General features: G+C 40.4%; 1 protein-coding gene across 1 annotated transcript in view; it reads right to left on the minus strand.

Annotated features, from left to right (window-relative positions):
- Positions 1 to 18,681, minus strand: part of OBSCN (obscurin, cytoskeletal calmodulin and titin-interacting RhoGEF) — a 2,124,484-nt gene that overhangs the window by 542,491 nt on the left and 1,563,312 nt on the right. The window contains exons 111-112 of the mRNA XM_078665296.1: positions 13,286 to 16,931; positions 10,724 to 10,852 (exon numbers count right to left, since the gene is read on the minus strand). Coding sequence (XP_078521422.1) covers positions 10,724 to 10,852; positions 13,286 to 16,931 — 3,775 coding nt within the window. The remainder of the gene's footprint in view (positions 1 to 10,723; positions 10,853 to 13,285; positions 16,932 to 18,681) is intronic.

Raw genomic sequence — 18,681 nt, forward strand, 5'->3', positions numbered from 1 at the left:
AAACTAGCCCTGTTACCTCAGAGATCTGGAAAACTATCTAATTTCATACCAGATCGTAATGTTAACATTGGCCAATTAGACTCTGCTTCTTAACCCTCGAGAGGAACTGCAAATGCTGCTGACTCTTTCCCGAAGTGGGCTTGCCTAAACCAATTCCCCTGAATGACACAAGGAGATGTCTGACCAAAGTGATTGTTTTACCTTTGAAGCTTCATTGAATAAGAGGGTGAAACGTTGTGCCAACTCCTGGAACCTGTACCTTTGCTAAGTGTTGATTTGGCTAGATATATAAAACAACCTTGTTGGGGAATATCTGTGATTTACGTCCACAGGACAATTGATGAGATATTTATTTGTGAGGGGGAGATACAACCAAATGCCTAATGTTTATTCTATACTAGTAATCTCTCATGTGTTTTAGAGAGAGTTTCACATACAGCGAATTAGTCTGAATAATGAATCTTGTTTGAATAATGCTCAGAACCAAGTGAAGCAGAATTGGTATAATTCCCATTTATAATTTAAGTTGGAGAAGAAAAACTAACATGCCAAGGAATTTGATTGATGAAAGGTGCTGAAATGTTTAATTAGAGGAAAAACCAGAAGATAAAGATTTATTAGCTGTGGTGTCATTTTTAAGTGGAAGTACGCTGTGCTACTGTGTGGAGTGTGACACAAGTGCAACAAGTCTCCTTAGAGTTAGGCCTTCCCGCTTGAGCCAGGCTACCCCATGTGGACTGGTAACCCCAGGTCCAACAGGAATATTGTAAGAAAGGTGGAAAGCAGGTTTTCTGCCCTTTTGAGTGTAAGGAAAAACTTGCTTAATATTGCATTATTGCACAATGATAGATTGAGACTTGCACGTTGCCTATCTTTATACGAAGGAAAGGACATGGACAACTCATCTGACATTGGTTGCCATCAAAGGCAATCAACTAAGATTAGTTGGATGATGAAATTAACTTAGTTTGTTGAGAAGAGAAGTGTGGTGGTAGTAGTAGTAAGGATACTTTAAAGGCCACTGGAAGTCCAATCAGTTCTTTGCTTCGTAAACCCTGCATCCACTTCCTTCTTAGATTTAGGGAGGAAGGCTTGGTAGCATATTATTCAAACATAGACACTTAGAAGACTTTGTTTGTGGTTAGTAAATATAATATAGCCTAATAAATATTCTCATGAGATTGTTATGTTATTCAATTCTACCGAATTTGTTTCTTTTCTCATTGCTTTCTTCTAGTGTAGTATTTCTTCATCTTTATTTTATTTTTATTATTGACATTCAGGGCAGATGATGTGTGGGAATGTAGTGATTGCGCGGTACCCCTAAAATCACTTGCAACCTTTACATTCCATTCCTTCCTTGTTGTGTGAATGGTATACAAAGGCAGAAGTTGCAGGGAGACTCCAACAGGAGCAGTAGTCTGAGCTGTGAGTTCCTTCATGCTCAAGATAATGTAAATAAAGGTCTGAGAAACTACAGAACCTCCTGTCACCATGAATGTATCATGGAGGTCCCTTCTGAAGATGGACCACAGAAAAGAATAATACCAAGTTCCATTGACACCAATCCCATTTTGTATTCTAGGTGTGACAGAGGTTATATTAGGGAGTAGATGCAAAATTCCTTTTATAAACTTTTTTTTTAAGCAAGAGAACCTTTTTTACGGGTTGGCTCTTGGAAAGAAGTGTGGCCTCCCACTACACGTAACAAATTGGTTGAAGGAGGAGATGAGGAGGTAATTCAGTGTGCTACCCCGATTCATATAAAAGCACACAGAGGCCCTGAATATTAGTGCCTCTAACATGCGATCTGATCACAAGATACGCAAAATGTATTGCACTTTGTAATTACCATTACATCTCAGCAGGTTAATCCTGCCAAACTATAATGGGTGAAATGTAAGTGTATATGATGGGACATGTGGATTTTGGCACAGAAAGCAAAAAATAAAGGTGTTATTAGGGTCAAGAGGATTATTCATAGTTCTGCACTGGAAGTGATACTGGGCACAAATAGTCTTCACATTTGGTGTCGGATACAAATTCTTCTTGTACCCAGTTGTGTTCCCAAAACAAATACATATCTGGAGAAGTTCGCCTAGGGAAGATGTTTGGAATGGAGAAATTTTGAGCGATTTTAATGTTTAGTAAAACTGAAGTTGCTTGTTATTCTCAAGTTTGTCCTCTGACACTCTGAATCAGGATTTAGAAATATTTGTGGTACTAAAATGCCTGACCTTGCAGTAATAGTATTTTTTCCCGTTAGCAGTTATGCTCACCTATTCTCTTGTGGGACTGTGAATGAGCCCAAAAGTTGTTTACATCCAGAATGCTTGACACAAAATGAATTTGTCAAAATATAGAATATAGAATCAGAGTGTAAATGACTTCAGCAGCATTCATAGCACTAATTTGGGTTGAAGGACATCCTGCCCAGGAAGGAGATAATATTTGAAACAGGGTCTAGTTTTACCATATAGTGACCCAGTCCTATTCTGTCCACATCTAAAGCATGAGAGTCTCAAATGTCCCTGCCAGCCCATAAACAGGGTTGTGCTAAAATTGTCCACACTGCCTTGAGCGTCTACAGAGGGAGAGGGCCTCATGCCCTTTTGTAACCTTAGATGTATCTCTCCTATGAAGTCCACTAACCTATGGTGAAGTTAGAGCATGCTCAAATAGATAAAGGTAGCTGATTCCAGTGCTGGGAGGCCAGGAACGAGAAGGAGAGGCGTCTTAAGCTGTTCGTTCTAATGTATTTGGGGCATAGAAGTAATAGATCACTCGATCTAAGCTGACCAGCCGGGATGTATGGCCGCAATTTGTGCCTAAGGTAGAGTGGACCCTTGCCGTGCAGGGTCTTACACACCAGGCAGAGAAGTTTAAAAAGGGCATGCTTTTTAATCGGGTGCCAGTGTAGGGAAGTGGAGAGAGGGCTCTGGCGGGGGGGGGGGGAGATTCAGGACCAGGCAAGCAGCAGAGTTCTTCACCACGTGAAACCTGGCTAGGAGGCTTTCATTGATACCCACCAGAAGGGCATTGCCGTAGTCCAGGTGACTCATTATCAGTGCTTGAACCAGACTCTTCCTGGCATGGAGAGGGGTCCCTTGAAAGACCTTCTTAAGAGCTCACATGAGGCCGAAACAGGTTCCGGTGACCATTTTGACATGCTCACTCAGAGTGAGCTTGTCATCAATCAGTACTCCCAAGTTCTTTGCATATTTGTTGGGAGTAGGTGGGGGCCCAGCTCCAATGGCCATCAGTCGGCTGACCAGGCTGCGTGTGCCGTCCCAAACATAAGGATTTCTGTTTTAGTCATGTTCAGTTGAAGACAGTTGTTGGACATCCATGTGGCTACTGTCAATATGCATTTTTTTTATTTTGCTCTGGTCAAAGTAGGGTCATGGTCCATGGTGATGACCGGTTGTGTCTCATCAGCGTAGGAGATTGTTTTAAAACCACATGTTCTTCTGAGTCTTGCCGGGGGGCCACAATCACATTTGAAAGAGTGGGGCTCAGATTTGAGCACTGTGGTACTGTTGTAATCTATTCTTTTATTATATAACTGCTCCCTTGTTGGCTCTTGTTCCTTTCCCTTTACATGGTTCCTCCCCTTCCCATGTTTTCCCCCCCTCCCTGTTAGCAATGGAATCTCCTACCTAGAGCCCATAGTGGAATGTTGAGTTAACTGTATTCAGGGGAGTGGATAACTGGAATAAAGAACAGTTTCACTCACCTCGAGTAACCTCTCTTCATTCCTTCAAATTTCAACACACTGGCGATGATTTTTGCGCAGGGGCAGCCACTCATCTTCCCTTTCAGTACACTCTTCAAACTGTACGTTTATATCTTCATCAGGACAGGCGCTCTTCAAGCTTCTCTTGGCGCTGTCCATGTAGTAGTTGCTTGGCGTGACTCTTCTTTCATCCTTTTAACATTCCTGGGAAGTCACGTTTCGTTAGGATCCTGCTGAGGTAGTGAGGACCATTCTGTATACAATTTTGAAGTGGAACTTACTGTCCCGAGAAGCCTGTGAGACGGTGTTGTAGGTTGCCTCATCTTTCATCTCTGCCCAGGGATATCGCATTACTGTGGAACGTATTGGCGAGCGCTGTAACCCATTGTCCTGAGTAGGCTGTGGGACATGTTTCTGCTCTGCCTTCTTTTGTTCCAGAGGCCCAATCTCTTACATTTTCTCTAGCAGCCCTCCTAAAATGTCTGTCAGCTCAGGCTTGGAGAGTATTTCCTGCACTCCTCCAATGCAGCCTCGCTTCTGTCCTCTGGAAGCTGCACCAGATGATCTCCTGATCTTCGCGCAGCTACATCCCCACCCCCAACCCCACCTCAATGGGCCTCAGAGACGGCTGTTCGCAGCATCCAGATCTACAAGTAGCCGCATCTCCGAATCCAAGGGCCTCAGCGACGCTGATCACCTCAGGCAGCCTCAGCTTGATGCAGTCTGCTTCTGCATATAAAGAGTCTTTGAACTCCGGCCTTTATCGCCACAAGTGGCTACACCGGTTTTGCTACCAGGTTATTTACAGGGTCTGTAACCTTTACTTATGTTCTTCACTTTTGCCTTTTCATCTGCACAGTGACACGCACACCGCTCTAGTGTGTCTTGTTCTACATGGTGACACACACCTTAAATTACTCATTGTTATCCTCGATGATACACTTACCTCAACAGTGTGTTGCATGCTCCACGGTGAGACACACACCATATCTCACCATATCAAGTAAGATTCAGCGTGGCTTTTACTTTTGTGACTGCTCCCCTCTTCTGCCTTTTTTTTACTCTATGTACCCTCCCCATACATATCTTTTCAACCCATATTGTGCACTTCTTGTTCCTGGAAAGCCTTTTTATTTTCTGTAATTTTATCATGGAAAGTATTTCATTCAAAATGTAGCTGTTTTTTCTTCTATATTGTTGGTATTCATATTGAAATATTATTTTGGCGTTCATTTTAGTACCAAGTATATTTTCTTATAAAACATGGGAAACACCGGGATCAGTCAGCCCCCATCTTTCTTGAATGAAATTGGGGAACTAGAAATTCATTAGAAAGATTGGATAAAATTGTTTGAATCCTATTTAATTGCTATCGATGGAGAAAGCTTGAGAAACATATTTTGTTACATAACCTTGGAGTTCAAGGTCGCAAACTATATGAGACATTACCAGAACTTGATTTCAGAGATGAGGAAGAGGAGGACGTATTTAGTATTTAGTGTCACATTATTGAAATTAGAAACACACTTTGGGGACAAGGTCAATGTAGTTCTAGAACAACATAAGTTCTTTAGTCATGTTTAAGGTTAACAGGAGTCAGTTAACAACTATGTAGGAGCATAGAGGGGGCTGACTAAACTCTGCAACTTTGGGGAGCTTAATAATTGTCTTATAAGAGAGTGGTTACTTAGATGTATTGATATTAGCAGGATCCAAGAGAAGTTGCTAGCTAAGAACCCCACACTCAGAGAGGCAATTACTTTAGCGCAATCTATTGAACGTACGGCCAAATGCATGAAAGAAATGAAAATTACTGATGAGATAGTACCTACTGGTCAAGATGGAGAAATACACAAAAAAGTGTACAAAAAAAAAAAAAAAGTAACTATGTAAACCTATGAAAGAAAGTACTAGACGTAAATGTTTCAGATGCGGTAGTAGTAACTATCTGGCAAATAGTTTGCAGTGTTCTGCTCGCAGTTTTACATGTAAATAATGCAACAGAAGAGGACACTTTTCCAGAATGTGAGGGCTGGGGAAAACAACCAAGTTAAAGTTATTAATTTTGATGATGAACACCACCAGAAATGTGTGTTTCAAATAAAAAATTAAGAGTACTTCCAGTCTTAAGTATCCAAAATGCATAGTTTTCCTCAATAATAGGTCTGTAGAAATGTTCGCAGATTCATGTTCCCTGTTCACGTTACATAATCATGCAGACTACTAAGATGTGTTTGGAGTCTCAGATTTATGTGAACCTGGTATTTGATGAATTTCCTAAATTATTTACTGAAGATCTTGGCTTGTTGAAATATTTTCAACATAAAATAAAAGTCAAACATGGAGCTAAATCAACTGTACATAAACCTCTTCCGGTTCCTCTCCTTATGAGAGAGCCTCTAAAGAAGTTACTGGACAAACTATGTTAGATGGGTGATATCCAACCCATAGAATCTTCTGAATGGTTGGCACCCATAGTTATAGCAGCCAAAGCTGGCGGAGATGCAATTCGCCTGTGTGTAGACCTGCGCAGACTCAATGAAAACATTTGGGCGGAGGGATTTCTTCTCCCCAATATAAATGAGATGCCGAGCACGATGGGGGAGGTCAAATATTTCTCTGTCATTGATTATATCTGTGGCATATCACCAGCTAGAACTCTACCCAGTGTCCAGACCACTTACGGCTTTCACTTCTCCTTTTGGAGCTTATATGTTTGTGAGGATGCCCTTTGGACTTGCCTCTGCTGTGGCAGTCTTTAACAAAATTATGCAACAAGTCCTCGAGGGCATTGCTAACACCCTTTGTTTTCAAGATGGCAATGATTTATGGGTCACCTGTTGAAGAACATGACAGAATTTTTAGAGCAGTATGTGAGAAGCTTAACGGACCTGGAATAACAGTAAATTTCGGGAAGTGTTAGATCAGAGTAAGCTTTGTAGACTACCTTGGTCATACCATTTCCCAGGAAGATTTTAGACCTAAATACTTTTTGATCCAAGCTGTCAGTGACGCTCCATACCAAAAAACAAAGAGGAGCTCAAATCTTTTTTAGGCCTTATCGAGTACATGGCCATATTTGTTAAGAATTTTTCTGAAAAATGTGAAAGCCTCCGTAAGTTGGTAAAGAAAAACAAGGAATTCACTTGGGAAGAAAAACACAGCAGAATGATGGACATATTAAAGAAAGAGATTATTCCTTCACCGGCTTTGGGATCTTTTGATCCTAACAGAAAAACTATTTTAACCACTGATGCATCCAACAAAGGTCTAGGGGCCTCTTGATCCCAGAAACGAAACCATTATAGCATTTGCATCCCGTTGCTTAACTTCAGCTGAACATAATTACTCGGTTGTCGAGAGAGAGAGGCCCAAGCATGCTTTTGGGCTGTTAACCATTTCAAATTCTATCTATGGGGTACCAGATTTACCATCCGCACAGACCATAAACCCTTAACATTCATGTTGTCAACTAGGAAGGTTCAGTGCAGTTCTCCACTGTATCCAAGTGGGTCCTAGGGTTAGAAAAACTTAGTTTCAAGGTAGATTATTTGCCTGGTGATGAAAATAAAGTGTCAGATTACCACTCAAGGTTACCTTTAGAACAATCTACTCAGGACGAACAATTAGATGTACCCATTCTTGCCATTACACTTCCTGCATTGACTAATGTAGAATGGGAGGAGAGTATGACCAAGGATGTCAATATAAATATACTCAGGGATTTGATTGTGAATGGTTAGCCTGAAAATTGTAAAGATGTTGTAGATGAATTGAAATGTTTTTGGGAAGTGAGGTTTGAACTAAAGATAATTGGTGACAAAGTTTATCGGAATACATTTGTTTTACCTCCTTGTGATCTCAGGAATAAACTCATAGATTTGGCCCATGAAGGGCACCTAAGCAGAAGCATCACTAAGAACAAAAAAAAGTTGCATCTGGTTCCCCAGAATGGATTCAGTGGTAGAGGAAAAAGTAAGGGAATGCATCAGCTGTGTGAAACGTGACGAGATCAAGATTTCGCGAAGAGTTCCCTTATCTTCTGTAGAAGTACCTGTGGTGCTAGGAAGCAAATTGGCTGTTGACATAATTAGTCCCATGGAGAGTTTGTGACCCCCAAAGGAGGGTCATGTTTGTTTTACTTGACTATACATCTCATTGGATACATTTCAAATTCACGCCATCTCCTACCACAAGCAACCTTATTGCATTTTTAAGGAATGCCTTCAGCAACGAGGGAATTCCAGCAACTTTGGTCATGGAAAATGGCGTACAATTGACATCTGGGGAGATGAAAGAGTTCTGAGAGGAATTGAACATCAAACATGAGAAAACTGCACTCTATTGTCCCAAGGCCAACTCTCTAGTGGAAAGAACAAATAGAATGATAAAGAACAAATTCATCTGGCCATCATGAATGGACATAGAGTAGAGGATTCTCTTAGGGAATGGGTATGGTCATACCACACTTCTCCTAACCTTATCACAGGTATATCTCCTTTTGTTTCCATGAGAGGGAGCGAACCAGGCACCAAGATGAACCCATTATCGTTAAGTGATGGTAAGAGTGTATTAACCAACGGTTGGGAGGGACACAGGAAAACTCAACAACACTAACTGAAGTATAAGAATCAGTATGATCAGAAACATGGTCTAAAGGAGCATAACTTTAAGGCAGGTAACACTGTGCTAGTTAAAAAAACCCACCAAAGAGCACAAAAGTCTGAGTAAGTTTCAACCTCCTCAGCAATTGGTTAAGGTAAGCAGGAACGTAGTCCACCGTGAAAATGGACAAACATGGAGCAGAGACAGACCTGTAAATGTAGAGTAATCATACTTCTTCCTCCTTAGGAAGATGTGTTGTAATCTCTTCTTTCATTATATAACTGATCCCTCTTTGACCCTTGTTCCTTTCCCTTTACATAGTTCCTCCTATTACCTTGTTTCCCCCTCCTCCCTGTTAACAATGGAATCTCCTACCTGGAGCCCAGAGTAGAATGTTGAGTTAACAGTATTCAGGAGAGTGGATGACTGGAATAAAGAACAGTGCCACTTACCTCGTGTAACCTCTCTTCATTTCTTCAAATTTCAACAGGTAACCCCTTATCTAGAATTGTGCATGCCAATGTAAGCTCGCCCACCTGGGCCAAGTTTGTACATTCTGACAAGAAGTCCTTCAGCCACTTGAGAGCTTTACCTCTGATACCAAACTCCCTAAGTCTTTGTAGTAAGATATGATGGGAGATGGTATGAAATGCGCCTGAAATGTCCAGAAGTACCAACATGGCTGAGGATCCCTGGTCTAATGCCTGTTTAATTGTGTCCATGACTTCTACTAGAGCCGCCTCAGTGCTAGGAGAGTCACGAAAGGCTCACTGCGAGAGGTCCAGCAGATGATTAGATTCAAGGTATGATACTAGTTGGGCATTTACTGAGGACTCTAGAATTTTGGAGATAAAATGAAGCAGGGAGATTGGTCTAAAGTTTGCCAAGTTCTGTGGGTCTGCTGTGACTTTTTTAAGAAGGGGCTTGATAAACGCTATCTTCTATTTGTGAGGTATGATAGCCTGCTGTAGGAAGAGGTTGCACAGAATAGAGGATAGGGTGGTGATCACATGGGGGAGGGCGGGTCTGCCAGGGACCCAGATTTTATAGCGTATATTCGGCTTGAGTTTGATCTATTGTCATTGGACTAAAGGATAAACAAGTCTCTGAACCCTGCCCTCTGCATGCACATCTTACTGTGCATCGAGAGGATGGGCTAAGAGTAGGAGTGGGGGCTAAGCATAACTTTTCACCTGATGTTTTGCTAGCTTTTGAAACTAAGGCTGTGACATGGCTTAAAATAAAATAATAATCTTTTGATGCACTAAGTACCCTATAAGCAGCTTCTGCTATGTAAATTTTCCGAGAAGTGATGCAAATTGTTTTCAATAAAACATCCAGCTTTTGTTATGTTCTGTGGTCAAACATCTACTAATATTTTCATTTTTGTGGTCAACAGTTCCTGATTAAAACTGTATCAAAGGACTGTCCACTGACCAGCTCATTAATCACCTCATACAGTGTAATTCACAACGAGGTGCTTCCAGCAAGATGATTGAGTTAGCATTTAATAAGGTTATACTGTCTCATTATATTTTGGTATTCAATTTCTCTCTCTCTCTCTCACTCTCTCTTTGAATTGCAGTGATTTAATAGTTGTTAGATTGCATGGTGCAATTCTTGATTATTGATGTGTCTTTGGCACTTGTTAATCTTGTGTTTAAATAAATAGTGCCATTCTTCGCTCGATTCCTGCTTCTCAGAGTATGTTTTCTTATTTCAGATAACCTATTCAGTGTTCGTTCCTGTGGATAAAAACCACCATCTAAAATATTAAAATTGATGCTTGCAGACAGAATGAGAACCTTTGCCTTCACATTTTGGTGTTGATGTATGAGTTAAATTGAGAGTGAAAAAAATTAAGTGGCAATTTGACATTAATCTACTAATAAATCTACAGCATACGGTTAACTCTTGGCCTACCCTGAACCACTACACGAATACAGAACAGTCTAATAAGTGATCTGTTAATTACATCAAATGTTCGACAGGCAACCCTACAGTCATCAATAAATCATCAATCGTCCTACACAAATGCCCTTCTGAGTATTGACCCAATTGATAAGCACCTATCTACCAATTTATCAACCCCAGGTGCACCCCTTCAGCAATTGATCCACTCATTTGTCTATCAGTCCACAATTTTAAAAACCAATCTCCTTTTACCAATTCATCCCCCTACTCAGTCACTTAATCATGTATCCATCACTCTGATCCACCAAAGGTATCAAATAACAGCTTTAGAACAATCAAATTATATGTGTAACAACTGTATCTATCCTCTCAGTGTTATACGCACATTATCAACTACGTGAAATGAAGCTTTACCCGAATTAAAACATGGTCCCTAAACAACAATTAATGTTTTGATGAAATACATACGTAGAGCGACTTTCTCCTTGCTTTTAAGGCTTGATAACTTGAATGATGACAGTCCTGATTTTTTCTTTTGTGGGACTGAAGATCCTTCAAAAGATTCCCCTGCAGAGAGCCTTCTATTTTCTGCAGTCTCTGTTTTATAAAAGGAAAAGCAAAAAATAAAAACAGCGTCATCCTTCAGTTAAAGAAATTATGAATACCACAGTGCTACAGTCAGTGACGCTATAAAGCACCCAGGAGATGGGTCTCAATAATTGATAGACATCATGAATGTCATTATTGGCGACCCAAATTTCGTTTAAAGATCTTACGAAGCTTTTTTAGCTGTGGCCGCATATAAAGATTGAACTTTTGACCACTACATTTACAATAGGTATCTGACTTGCTGAAATTTAGGAAACTGGAGACTTGGCTATTTCTTGTGTTCTTATGTTGTTTCACAATTCTGTGGCCCTTGGTGTTTCTATTTGTGCTGCTGTGTTAGTTTTTGGCTATTAGAACCACGGTGCCTTAGTCAGGGTGGAAGCTGTGCTTTATAAATACCTAATACAAATGTATGTTTCCCCATATGATTCATGTGATCTGGGATTATTAATGATCATATCATAAACCTACAAATTAAAGTTGTCTGCTTCAATGAATAATTAAGGTTTTGGTGACAATAAAGAACCCTTTTCGTAATGTGTTATTAGAGAACCTCAATCACATTGCTGAACCTTAAAACATGGGTTACCGTCTTCTGTATATGTGGTGTGAAAAAAGCTGTACTTCATGTTAAGGTTCCTCTATCAACACCCAAGAGGTTTGGAACTGAAAATATTAAGGCGTACACAAAACTAGACTCTTACCTCATTGCGTTGCTCTTTGCCTCATAGATCACATCACTAAAGACATAACAAACAAGCAACCGCACTTTTAATGCAAGTGCATATCCACTGACATCATTTTTGGATGATCAGTAACATCACCATTCACTTCAGGTACAACATCATAAACAATATATACTATTTTTTTCATGACATAAAAATGATGTGGCAAATGGGCATCAGAAAAGACATGTTTGATGATGTAACCCTCACAATCATGAGTAGAACTTACATGAACTAAGTGTTGAATTTGCACACTGTGACAGTAGATAATTGCCTGACAAGTATATGCTCTCACCCAATCCTTTTTGACCCTTGCATTTATCTCACACGTGCACCAAAATCAAAACATCCCAATACCCCCTTAATTCCAATGTACTTTACATAGCATTGTGCTGCCGGTTTGCCTTCCACATATCTAACTGATGCATGTGATACATTTCTGACCTATATACATGTTTCTAACTACAAATGTGTCCATATAGGTATTGTCCTTTCTATTCTCTCATCTTACCCACACTCCCTATGCACATTACTGCTAAGTGCCACACACGTTCCACCCTCAGTGCCCTACCCTCTAAGTGGAATTCAAAACGCCTGCCACTTGAATGCACTAAGCACACACTTCTGCAATGTACAGATTCTCACCAGGTACCCAAGTGCCTTCCAAACATACTCCTGGCATTAATATGACTTCAAAACAAAAGGCCTAATTTACTGTGGTTTGGTGTAGGGCAGCGCCAAAAGTGTTTTTGCTCCATTGCCCTAAGCCAAATCGAAAGGATAGGAATGCACCATATATAAGTTAGAATGCATTCCTGTCTTTTCAGCCAGCGCCTGTGCACAATATGGTGCCTAGCGCTAATGCAGGAACACTTGCACCCTAGTGCAAGGGTGCCTGCATTGTCAGCAGGAGTGTTTGTGTGCAGGAAGGCATACCTTGTAAATCAGGGATTGCGTCAAAACCTATGGGTATTGAGTGGGAACACCAACCGCCATGCCCATAGATGCCTCCCTGATGTAGTGTAATGCTACACAGCCTTACACCATGGGGCTTATTTACATGCCCCTTGCGCTGCCAGTGCATCACTTTTAATGTGCTAAAAAGTTGCACACTAGTGGTGCAAGGGAATTGCAAATAAGCCCCATATCTACGAGGCCATGAAAAGCCATACAAAGGGGCTTTGCATGGCCTTAAGATATGGGTCTTCCCTCTGTGCTGCAGAGTATCTTAAAAAGTGACAAACCGGCGGCACAAGAGGCTTGTAAATAAACCCCGTCATTTGTAATGTCTTTTGTGATGCAGCATATAAGGTCATGAGTGGTGCATTTGGTAGAAACAGCTTTTCTCTATAGGACTAACAAAGGAACTTAAAATCACTTAATGACGTGTTCTTCGCCAACTTAATTTTTTTTCCATGCTGGATTTAACAATCTATTGAGGACAGGTATTTTAGCGAACTGCTGTCTTTCTTTAAAAGCCCAAGTACAGACCACATCTACAAGATGAAGCAGCAATTCTAGGCCTGTCCAGTATTTTAACCACATATGTGTGTGAGACAAGAGCATGCATGTGGACATGCAAGTTTGTGTGATCCATTAGAAATATATTCAGAAGAAATGCCAATATTTATTTGGGAGTTTTATGGATGCTTCAAACAACAAACGATAGGAAAATAATACATATTGTTAGTACTACCTTCTTTTCTTTCTCGTTCGCTTGGCTGTTTTCCTTTGATAATTCTTGAAATATTGGCTACGGAAGCTTTGACCTTTTGCTTTAGGCTTTGGTCGGAGGACTTCTCCAATGTCTCAGTTTTCCCATATTGCCAAAAGAGTCCTGATTTCCGTCGTTTGAGGGATGAGGAGCTACGCTGGTCTTTGCTTGTCTTTCCACCATGGTCACAGAGGAGCTCTGAATCTACCGAAGAGCGATCCGTGGAAGCACTACTCCATCCTCTCTCAGATGTCGAGCTCCTTGAAACTCGTTCCATAATGTTGCCATGAATGTTCTCATAAAATGTTTGTGATGTTTGCACAACTGTGTCTTGAGCAATATTTGGATACAAAGCAAATACATCTGTTATGTGGGATGGAGTCTCCTTCTCAAAGCACAGCTGAAGAAGTTCATCAACAGAGAGAGAAGATCTGTCCCCCGGTGGGTCTTGCTCACCCTTAGAGTCTCCAAAGTCGTAAACACGTTTCATGTCATAGAGATCTGATAGATGAACATATACAGGTTCAACAGAAGATATAACAGTTCCAGGAGCATGAGAACTGCTTTGGCTTCTTTCATCCAGAATGTCTGAAATCTCAACCAATGAAACTTCAGATTCTCTGCCAGCTTCCTCAAAATCCGAAAAGTTATCAGATCTTCTTCCTGTCCCAGAACTACCGGAGTGGGAAAAATATGTTTTACTAGAGCTTCCACTTTCAAGTGTTATTTCCTCAATATGCTCATGATAAACAGGTGAAGTATGTGGCTGTTCGAATGATGAAAACATACTATGCTGAGTACTTGGAACACATGGTTGAGTCTTAACTTGCATTGAGGTAGATTCCTCTACCTTAACAACAACATTGCTACAGTCTCCCTTCATTTCTTTACCAAGGCGCATAGAGGACTCTGCTGAAATAGAGTGAGGATCCTGCTGTATTCCTATCTCTTTTGAAACAATGTTGTTTTGGGAACTGACGTCAGTAGACATAGACTTTGCCAAAACATTCATCTCTTCTGAAAGGTAGACCATTTCATCAATTATGCACTCAAGGGTAGCAGTCTCTTCTTTATTGTACGGCGATGTACACTTTGAGGTTTGAACTGAGAAAGATTTAGTTGCAAAAATGTTCTCTGAGCCTGCAGTATCCTTTTGATGTTCAACAGATGGGGTACAGCTAATGTTTTTACTCTGGGCCCCATGACCGGACAATAGAAACGAAGAGTCTGAAACTGGTGAAGCCATGCGATGCTTCAATACCACTGTGGTTCCTCCATCACTACACTGCACAGTAGAGGATGTATTTGTTTGCAGATAATCTAACACTGGTGTTTTCCTTTGATGCTGAGCTACCAAAACTGTGTTTTCCTTATCACACTCCGCATCGGCCAATTGCTTGTTATTTTCCAAATCTGACACTGGTGTGGCTGTCTGGTGTCTTACAATTAAAATTGTGCTTTCATTATCAGTCTGTGCTTCAGATGTTGTTTTTTGGTTGGTGTCAGCCAACACTGGTGTTGTTCTCTGATGCTGGACTATCAGAATAGTGTTTTCACCATCACTTACAGTTGCTGAAGCTGGTCTTCCTTTGGTATGGTCAGATATAAGTGTGGCATCTTCAAACTGGACTGTGATAACAGTTTTTTCATCAAACTGTGCTGTAGAAGAAGGTTTAGAAGGGTCTGCCATGGTTGTGGACTCATTTCTTTGGACTATTTGACTTGCTTTATCATGACATTGTACTGCAGAATCAGATCCATCTCTGGGGTGCTCTGATGTAGGCAATGTAACTTCATACCGGATGGTGCGAATGATTTTATCATCGCATCTTGTTGTAGAGGAGTGACCTGATGTGGCTGTGTCTTTTTGCGGTTGTACCATCAACAGTTGGTTGCTATCATTTTCTGCTGAAGTTGTTAAGTTTCCTTCAGAAGAATTAACTAATTCTGGAGGCCTTTGAAATGTTTCTATCAAAGCTCTATTTTCAGTTTCCAAATGTGCACTAGACATTGGCCTTTCTTTGGAAGTTTGTAAAATAAGTGTATCTTCTTGATTTTGGACTCTTAAAACAGTATTGTCATCATACTGTATTGAACTGGCTAGCCCTCCTTTGAGCGTGTCTGATATTTCTGAAGTGGCGCATTCAAACTGGTTGACCAAAGTTACACTTTCATCTGACAACTGTGTTGCAGATGCTATTTGCTCTTTGAGATAGACCGACACAGGTATACATTGATTACTTGTGCTTTCCTCACCAGGAATTTCTGCTATGGCTGGTCTCCCTATTGATGAACGGACAGTCAGGCATGCCTTCTCTTGTTTGACACTAAGAACAGTTGTTTTCAAATCACACTCTTCCACAGAAAACTGCTTTTGGTCAAGTGTATCAACAACTGGAGTTTTTTTATGCTGGACACTTGTATGGATGCATTCATCTGCATTCTGTGTGGTAGAGTCAGGGTGATTTATAGGAGGATCTTGTGTATTGAGTGGGGGGTCAAACTCTGCTACAGCAACCTTAAAAGAAGGCTTATATTGCTCAGTAAAGGGTGCATGTTTCTTTCTCTGTTCGGGCATCTGCCCTGCTTCACGAGTGCCAGGGTCTTCCGAGAGGTGTCTTGAATATAAACTAGTGTCGCTTGGCTTATACTCATCCAGGGATCTACTTCTGGGAGAAAAGGCAAAGGCAGACTTTTGTGAATCCTTTGTGATGTCAAAGGAAACTGATTTAGCCATGCCACCTGCCTGTCGTTTACGACAACAATTACTTTCCTGAATTAATATTCTTTCTTCTTCATCCATTCCAAATTGTTCCAGCAATGGTTCTCGCAGACCACCAAAGGTTCTTTTTGAGTAGCCTGATTTCAGGAAGTTTCTTCTTGCTCTTTCAAGGTCTTTATGATATTCTGTATCCAAAGTCCCTCCTTCTTTAGGGAATGGACTGGAGTTCTCACATGTGTGACTATAGAATGTGCTCTTGACAACACTCTGCCTCGGAACATACTTAGAAGATGGCTCCAGATCGTATTCGCGATCTTTGCTAACATCATGCAGTAAGGCACTGTCAGCCGAATATCCCCTGACTAAACCCTCGATCTTTTCTCTTTTTTGCGCAAGGTCACCAACTTCAATTGTTGCTGCCTTGAAAAAGGTGGGCTTCGCTTGACATGTTTTTTCTGATTCTTCAACTTTGCTTCCTGTAAGCTCTGACCTCATTTTCATTTCTATTGAAGCAATGTTGCCCATAGCCAGATTCTGATCAGTTGCAGGTTTCTCCTCAGATACACTTTTTACATGAGATAATTCTTTATCTTTATTCATTTCTACTTGTCTTGCATCTGGTAATCTTTTCTCAGAATGCTCGCATCTAGATGCATCTTCAGGGTAGTCTTGGGAACTTGGTAATTCAACAAACAAGGGCAAATGGAGCTCTGGAAAAGGAGTTGTATCTTGACATTTGAAGGTACTCCCATACTCATTGTCAGAAGAGGAGCCACTAGTTGAGGAAGAACTGCTTTCTTCCACAAGGTGTCGAGGAACACCGAGTGATGGAGTGTCAGGTGTTCCATGCAAAAGCTCAGAAATTGATCTCATTACCAAAACGGATTTATAGCTCATCAGGGAGCGCTGAAATAAAGAACAAACAACATTTCTTACAAAGCAATTGTCATAAGGCATGTAGATTCCAATCAGTTTCTGGGACCAGCATTGAAACATACAATCTGTAAATACTGAGCTATGTTGTACTTCTTTTATTTCTTTATTTTTCAGCATTCTATGGCACGGACTAGACCTTGCGAGGCACAGAGTGCTTTACAAAAAGCCAAGTTACCCATCCCAAGTTACAAGGATGAGAATACATATCATACAAAAACAGATATAATGAGAATACATAGGGCAAATACCACATAATACAGCAAGGAACATGTCCCAATATTGATTGTTATTCTGTACATCAATACAGGTATATGTATGTGGAAATTAGGGAGGTCTACTGTTGTTAGTATAAAGCTATAATAGAAGAATGTGTGAATAAGGCAGATACAAATTAAAGAATTCAGGTTTTATGGGACAAGAGTATTTTTCAAGGCTATGGGTCACATAGGGAGTGAATTGGCACTGAAACAACAGATATTTCAGTTCTTCTTTGAATATATCATGAAAAGATAATAGCCTGAACGCCCGAGGAATGGAGTCCCATACCATAGGTCAGTGGTTCTTAACCATTTGACTACTGTGTACCCCACTTAATCATACTGGAACCTGAGAACCCCAAACACATCTTTATTAGAAACCAGGGACCTGCACTGATTCCTTACTGGAATCTGAGAATCACGGCCTAAGCATTTTCAATGATTTCAACCACAAATAATACAGAAACAAACATTCATCAAACAAATGCACAAATCATGGAGTGCTTTATGTAATTCACAAACAAGTATAAGAAAAACAGAACTGTAATTTTAATAAGGTCAAATCTTTTCTAAAATAATGTTATGCCACCCATTATCCATAATATACTCTGTTTGATGCACTTGCACTAGAAACAATCTAAGGATATTAACTTAGTTTTTAGCCTCCAATTTCAGATTCCTTCCCATTTACAGAAAGATTTAACATTTTAAATTGTACATGTTGCTTTTTATTTTTATACCCTTTATTATTTTGTTAATGGTAATTAATTTTCTAAGCAGTTGAGCGCTCCCTGATTAAGCATTGCGGACCCCCATGGGCCCCCGCACCACAGGTTACGATCCACTGCTGTAGGGAAAACTTCAGAGAAAGACTGTGTAAGTGTGCTTTAAAGAAGAAATTTATAAAAGGAAGCCCTGGAGCTCTCAACCTGAAATGGCCCAATTCCGTTCTGGATATAAAGAGAATCCAGAATGAAGCGCAGAATGGGTAATGGAGGCTAGGTTGTTGAAATGTTTCCCTTTCCTTTATTCTGGCTTACAGAACCATAAAAGTACACAAAATTGATCACAAATAAAAACATAGTGATAAAAGAAGACACAAAACATTAAATACAGGTCAATTATAATATAAAACACAGAATTCTAAAAGGAACCTGTTTCAACAAAGTGCAACACTGTCAGCAAAGACTATTTGCTATACCAGCTATCAAGAGTCCAATCAATCTTTTCTGAGGACCTTTTGTGCCAGTTGTCATTGATGAAGTTCAAGTCATGATGCAGAAAGTTAAATATGGATCACCTAAGTACTGTTTCTCAGGTACTATGCTGAACAAATCAGCCCACTACCTGTCTGCCACTGTAACCAGTTTATGTAATACTAGCCTCTGAGACATGGTTCCTGTTGATAGGAAGTAGTGGCTGAGATCATTCCTGAACCTGGATGTTCCTATAAATTACCAGCC

Source organism: Lissotriton helveticus, chromosome 10, assembly GCF_964261635.1.
Source record: "Lissotriton helveticus chromosome 10, aLisHel1.1, whole genome shotgun sequence".
In the NCBI taxonomy this organism is placed as follows: Eukaryota; Metazoa; Chordata; class Amphibia; order Caudata; family Salamandridae; genus Lissotriton; species Lissotriton helveticus.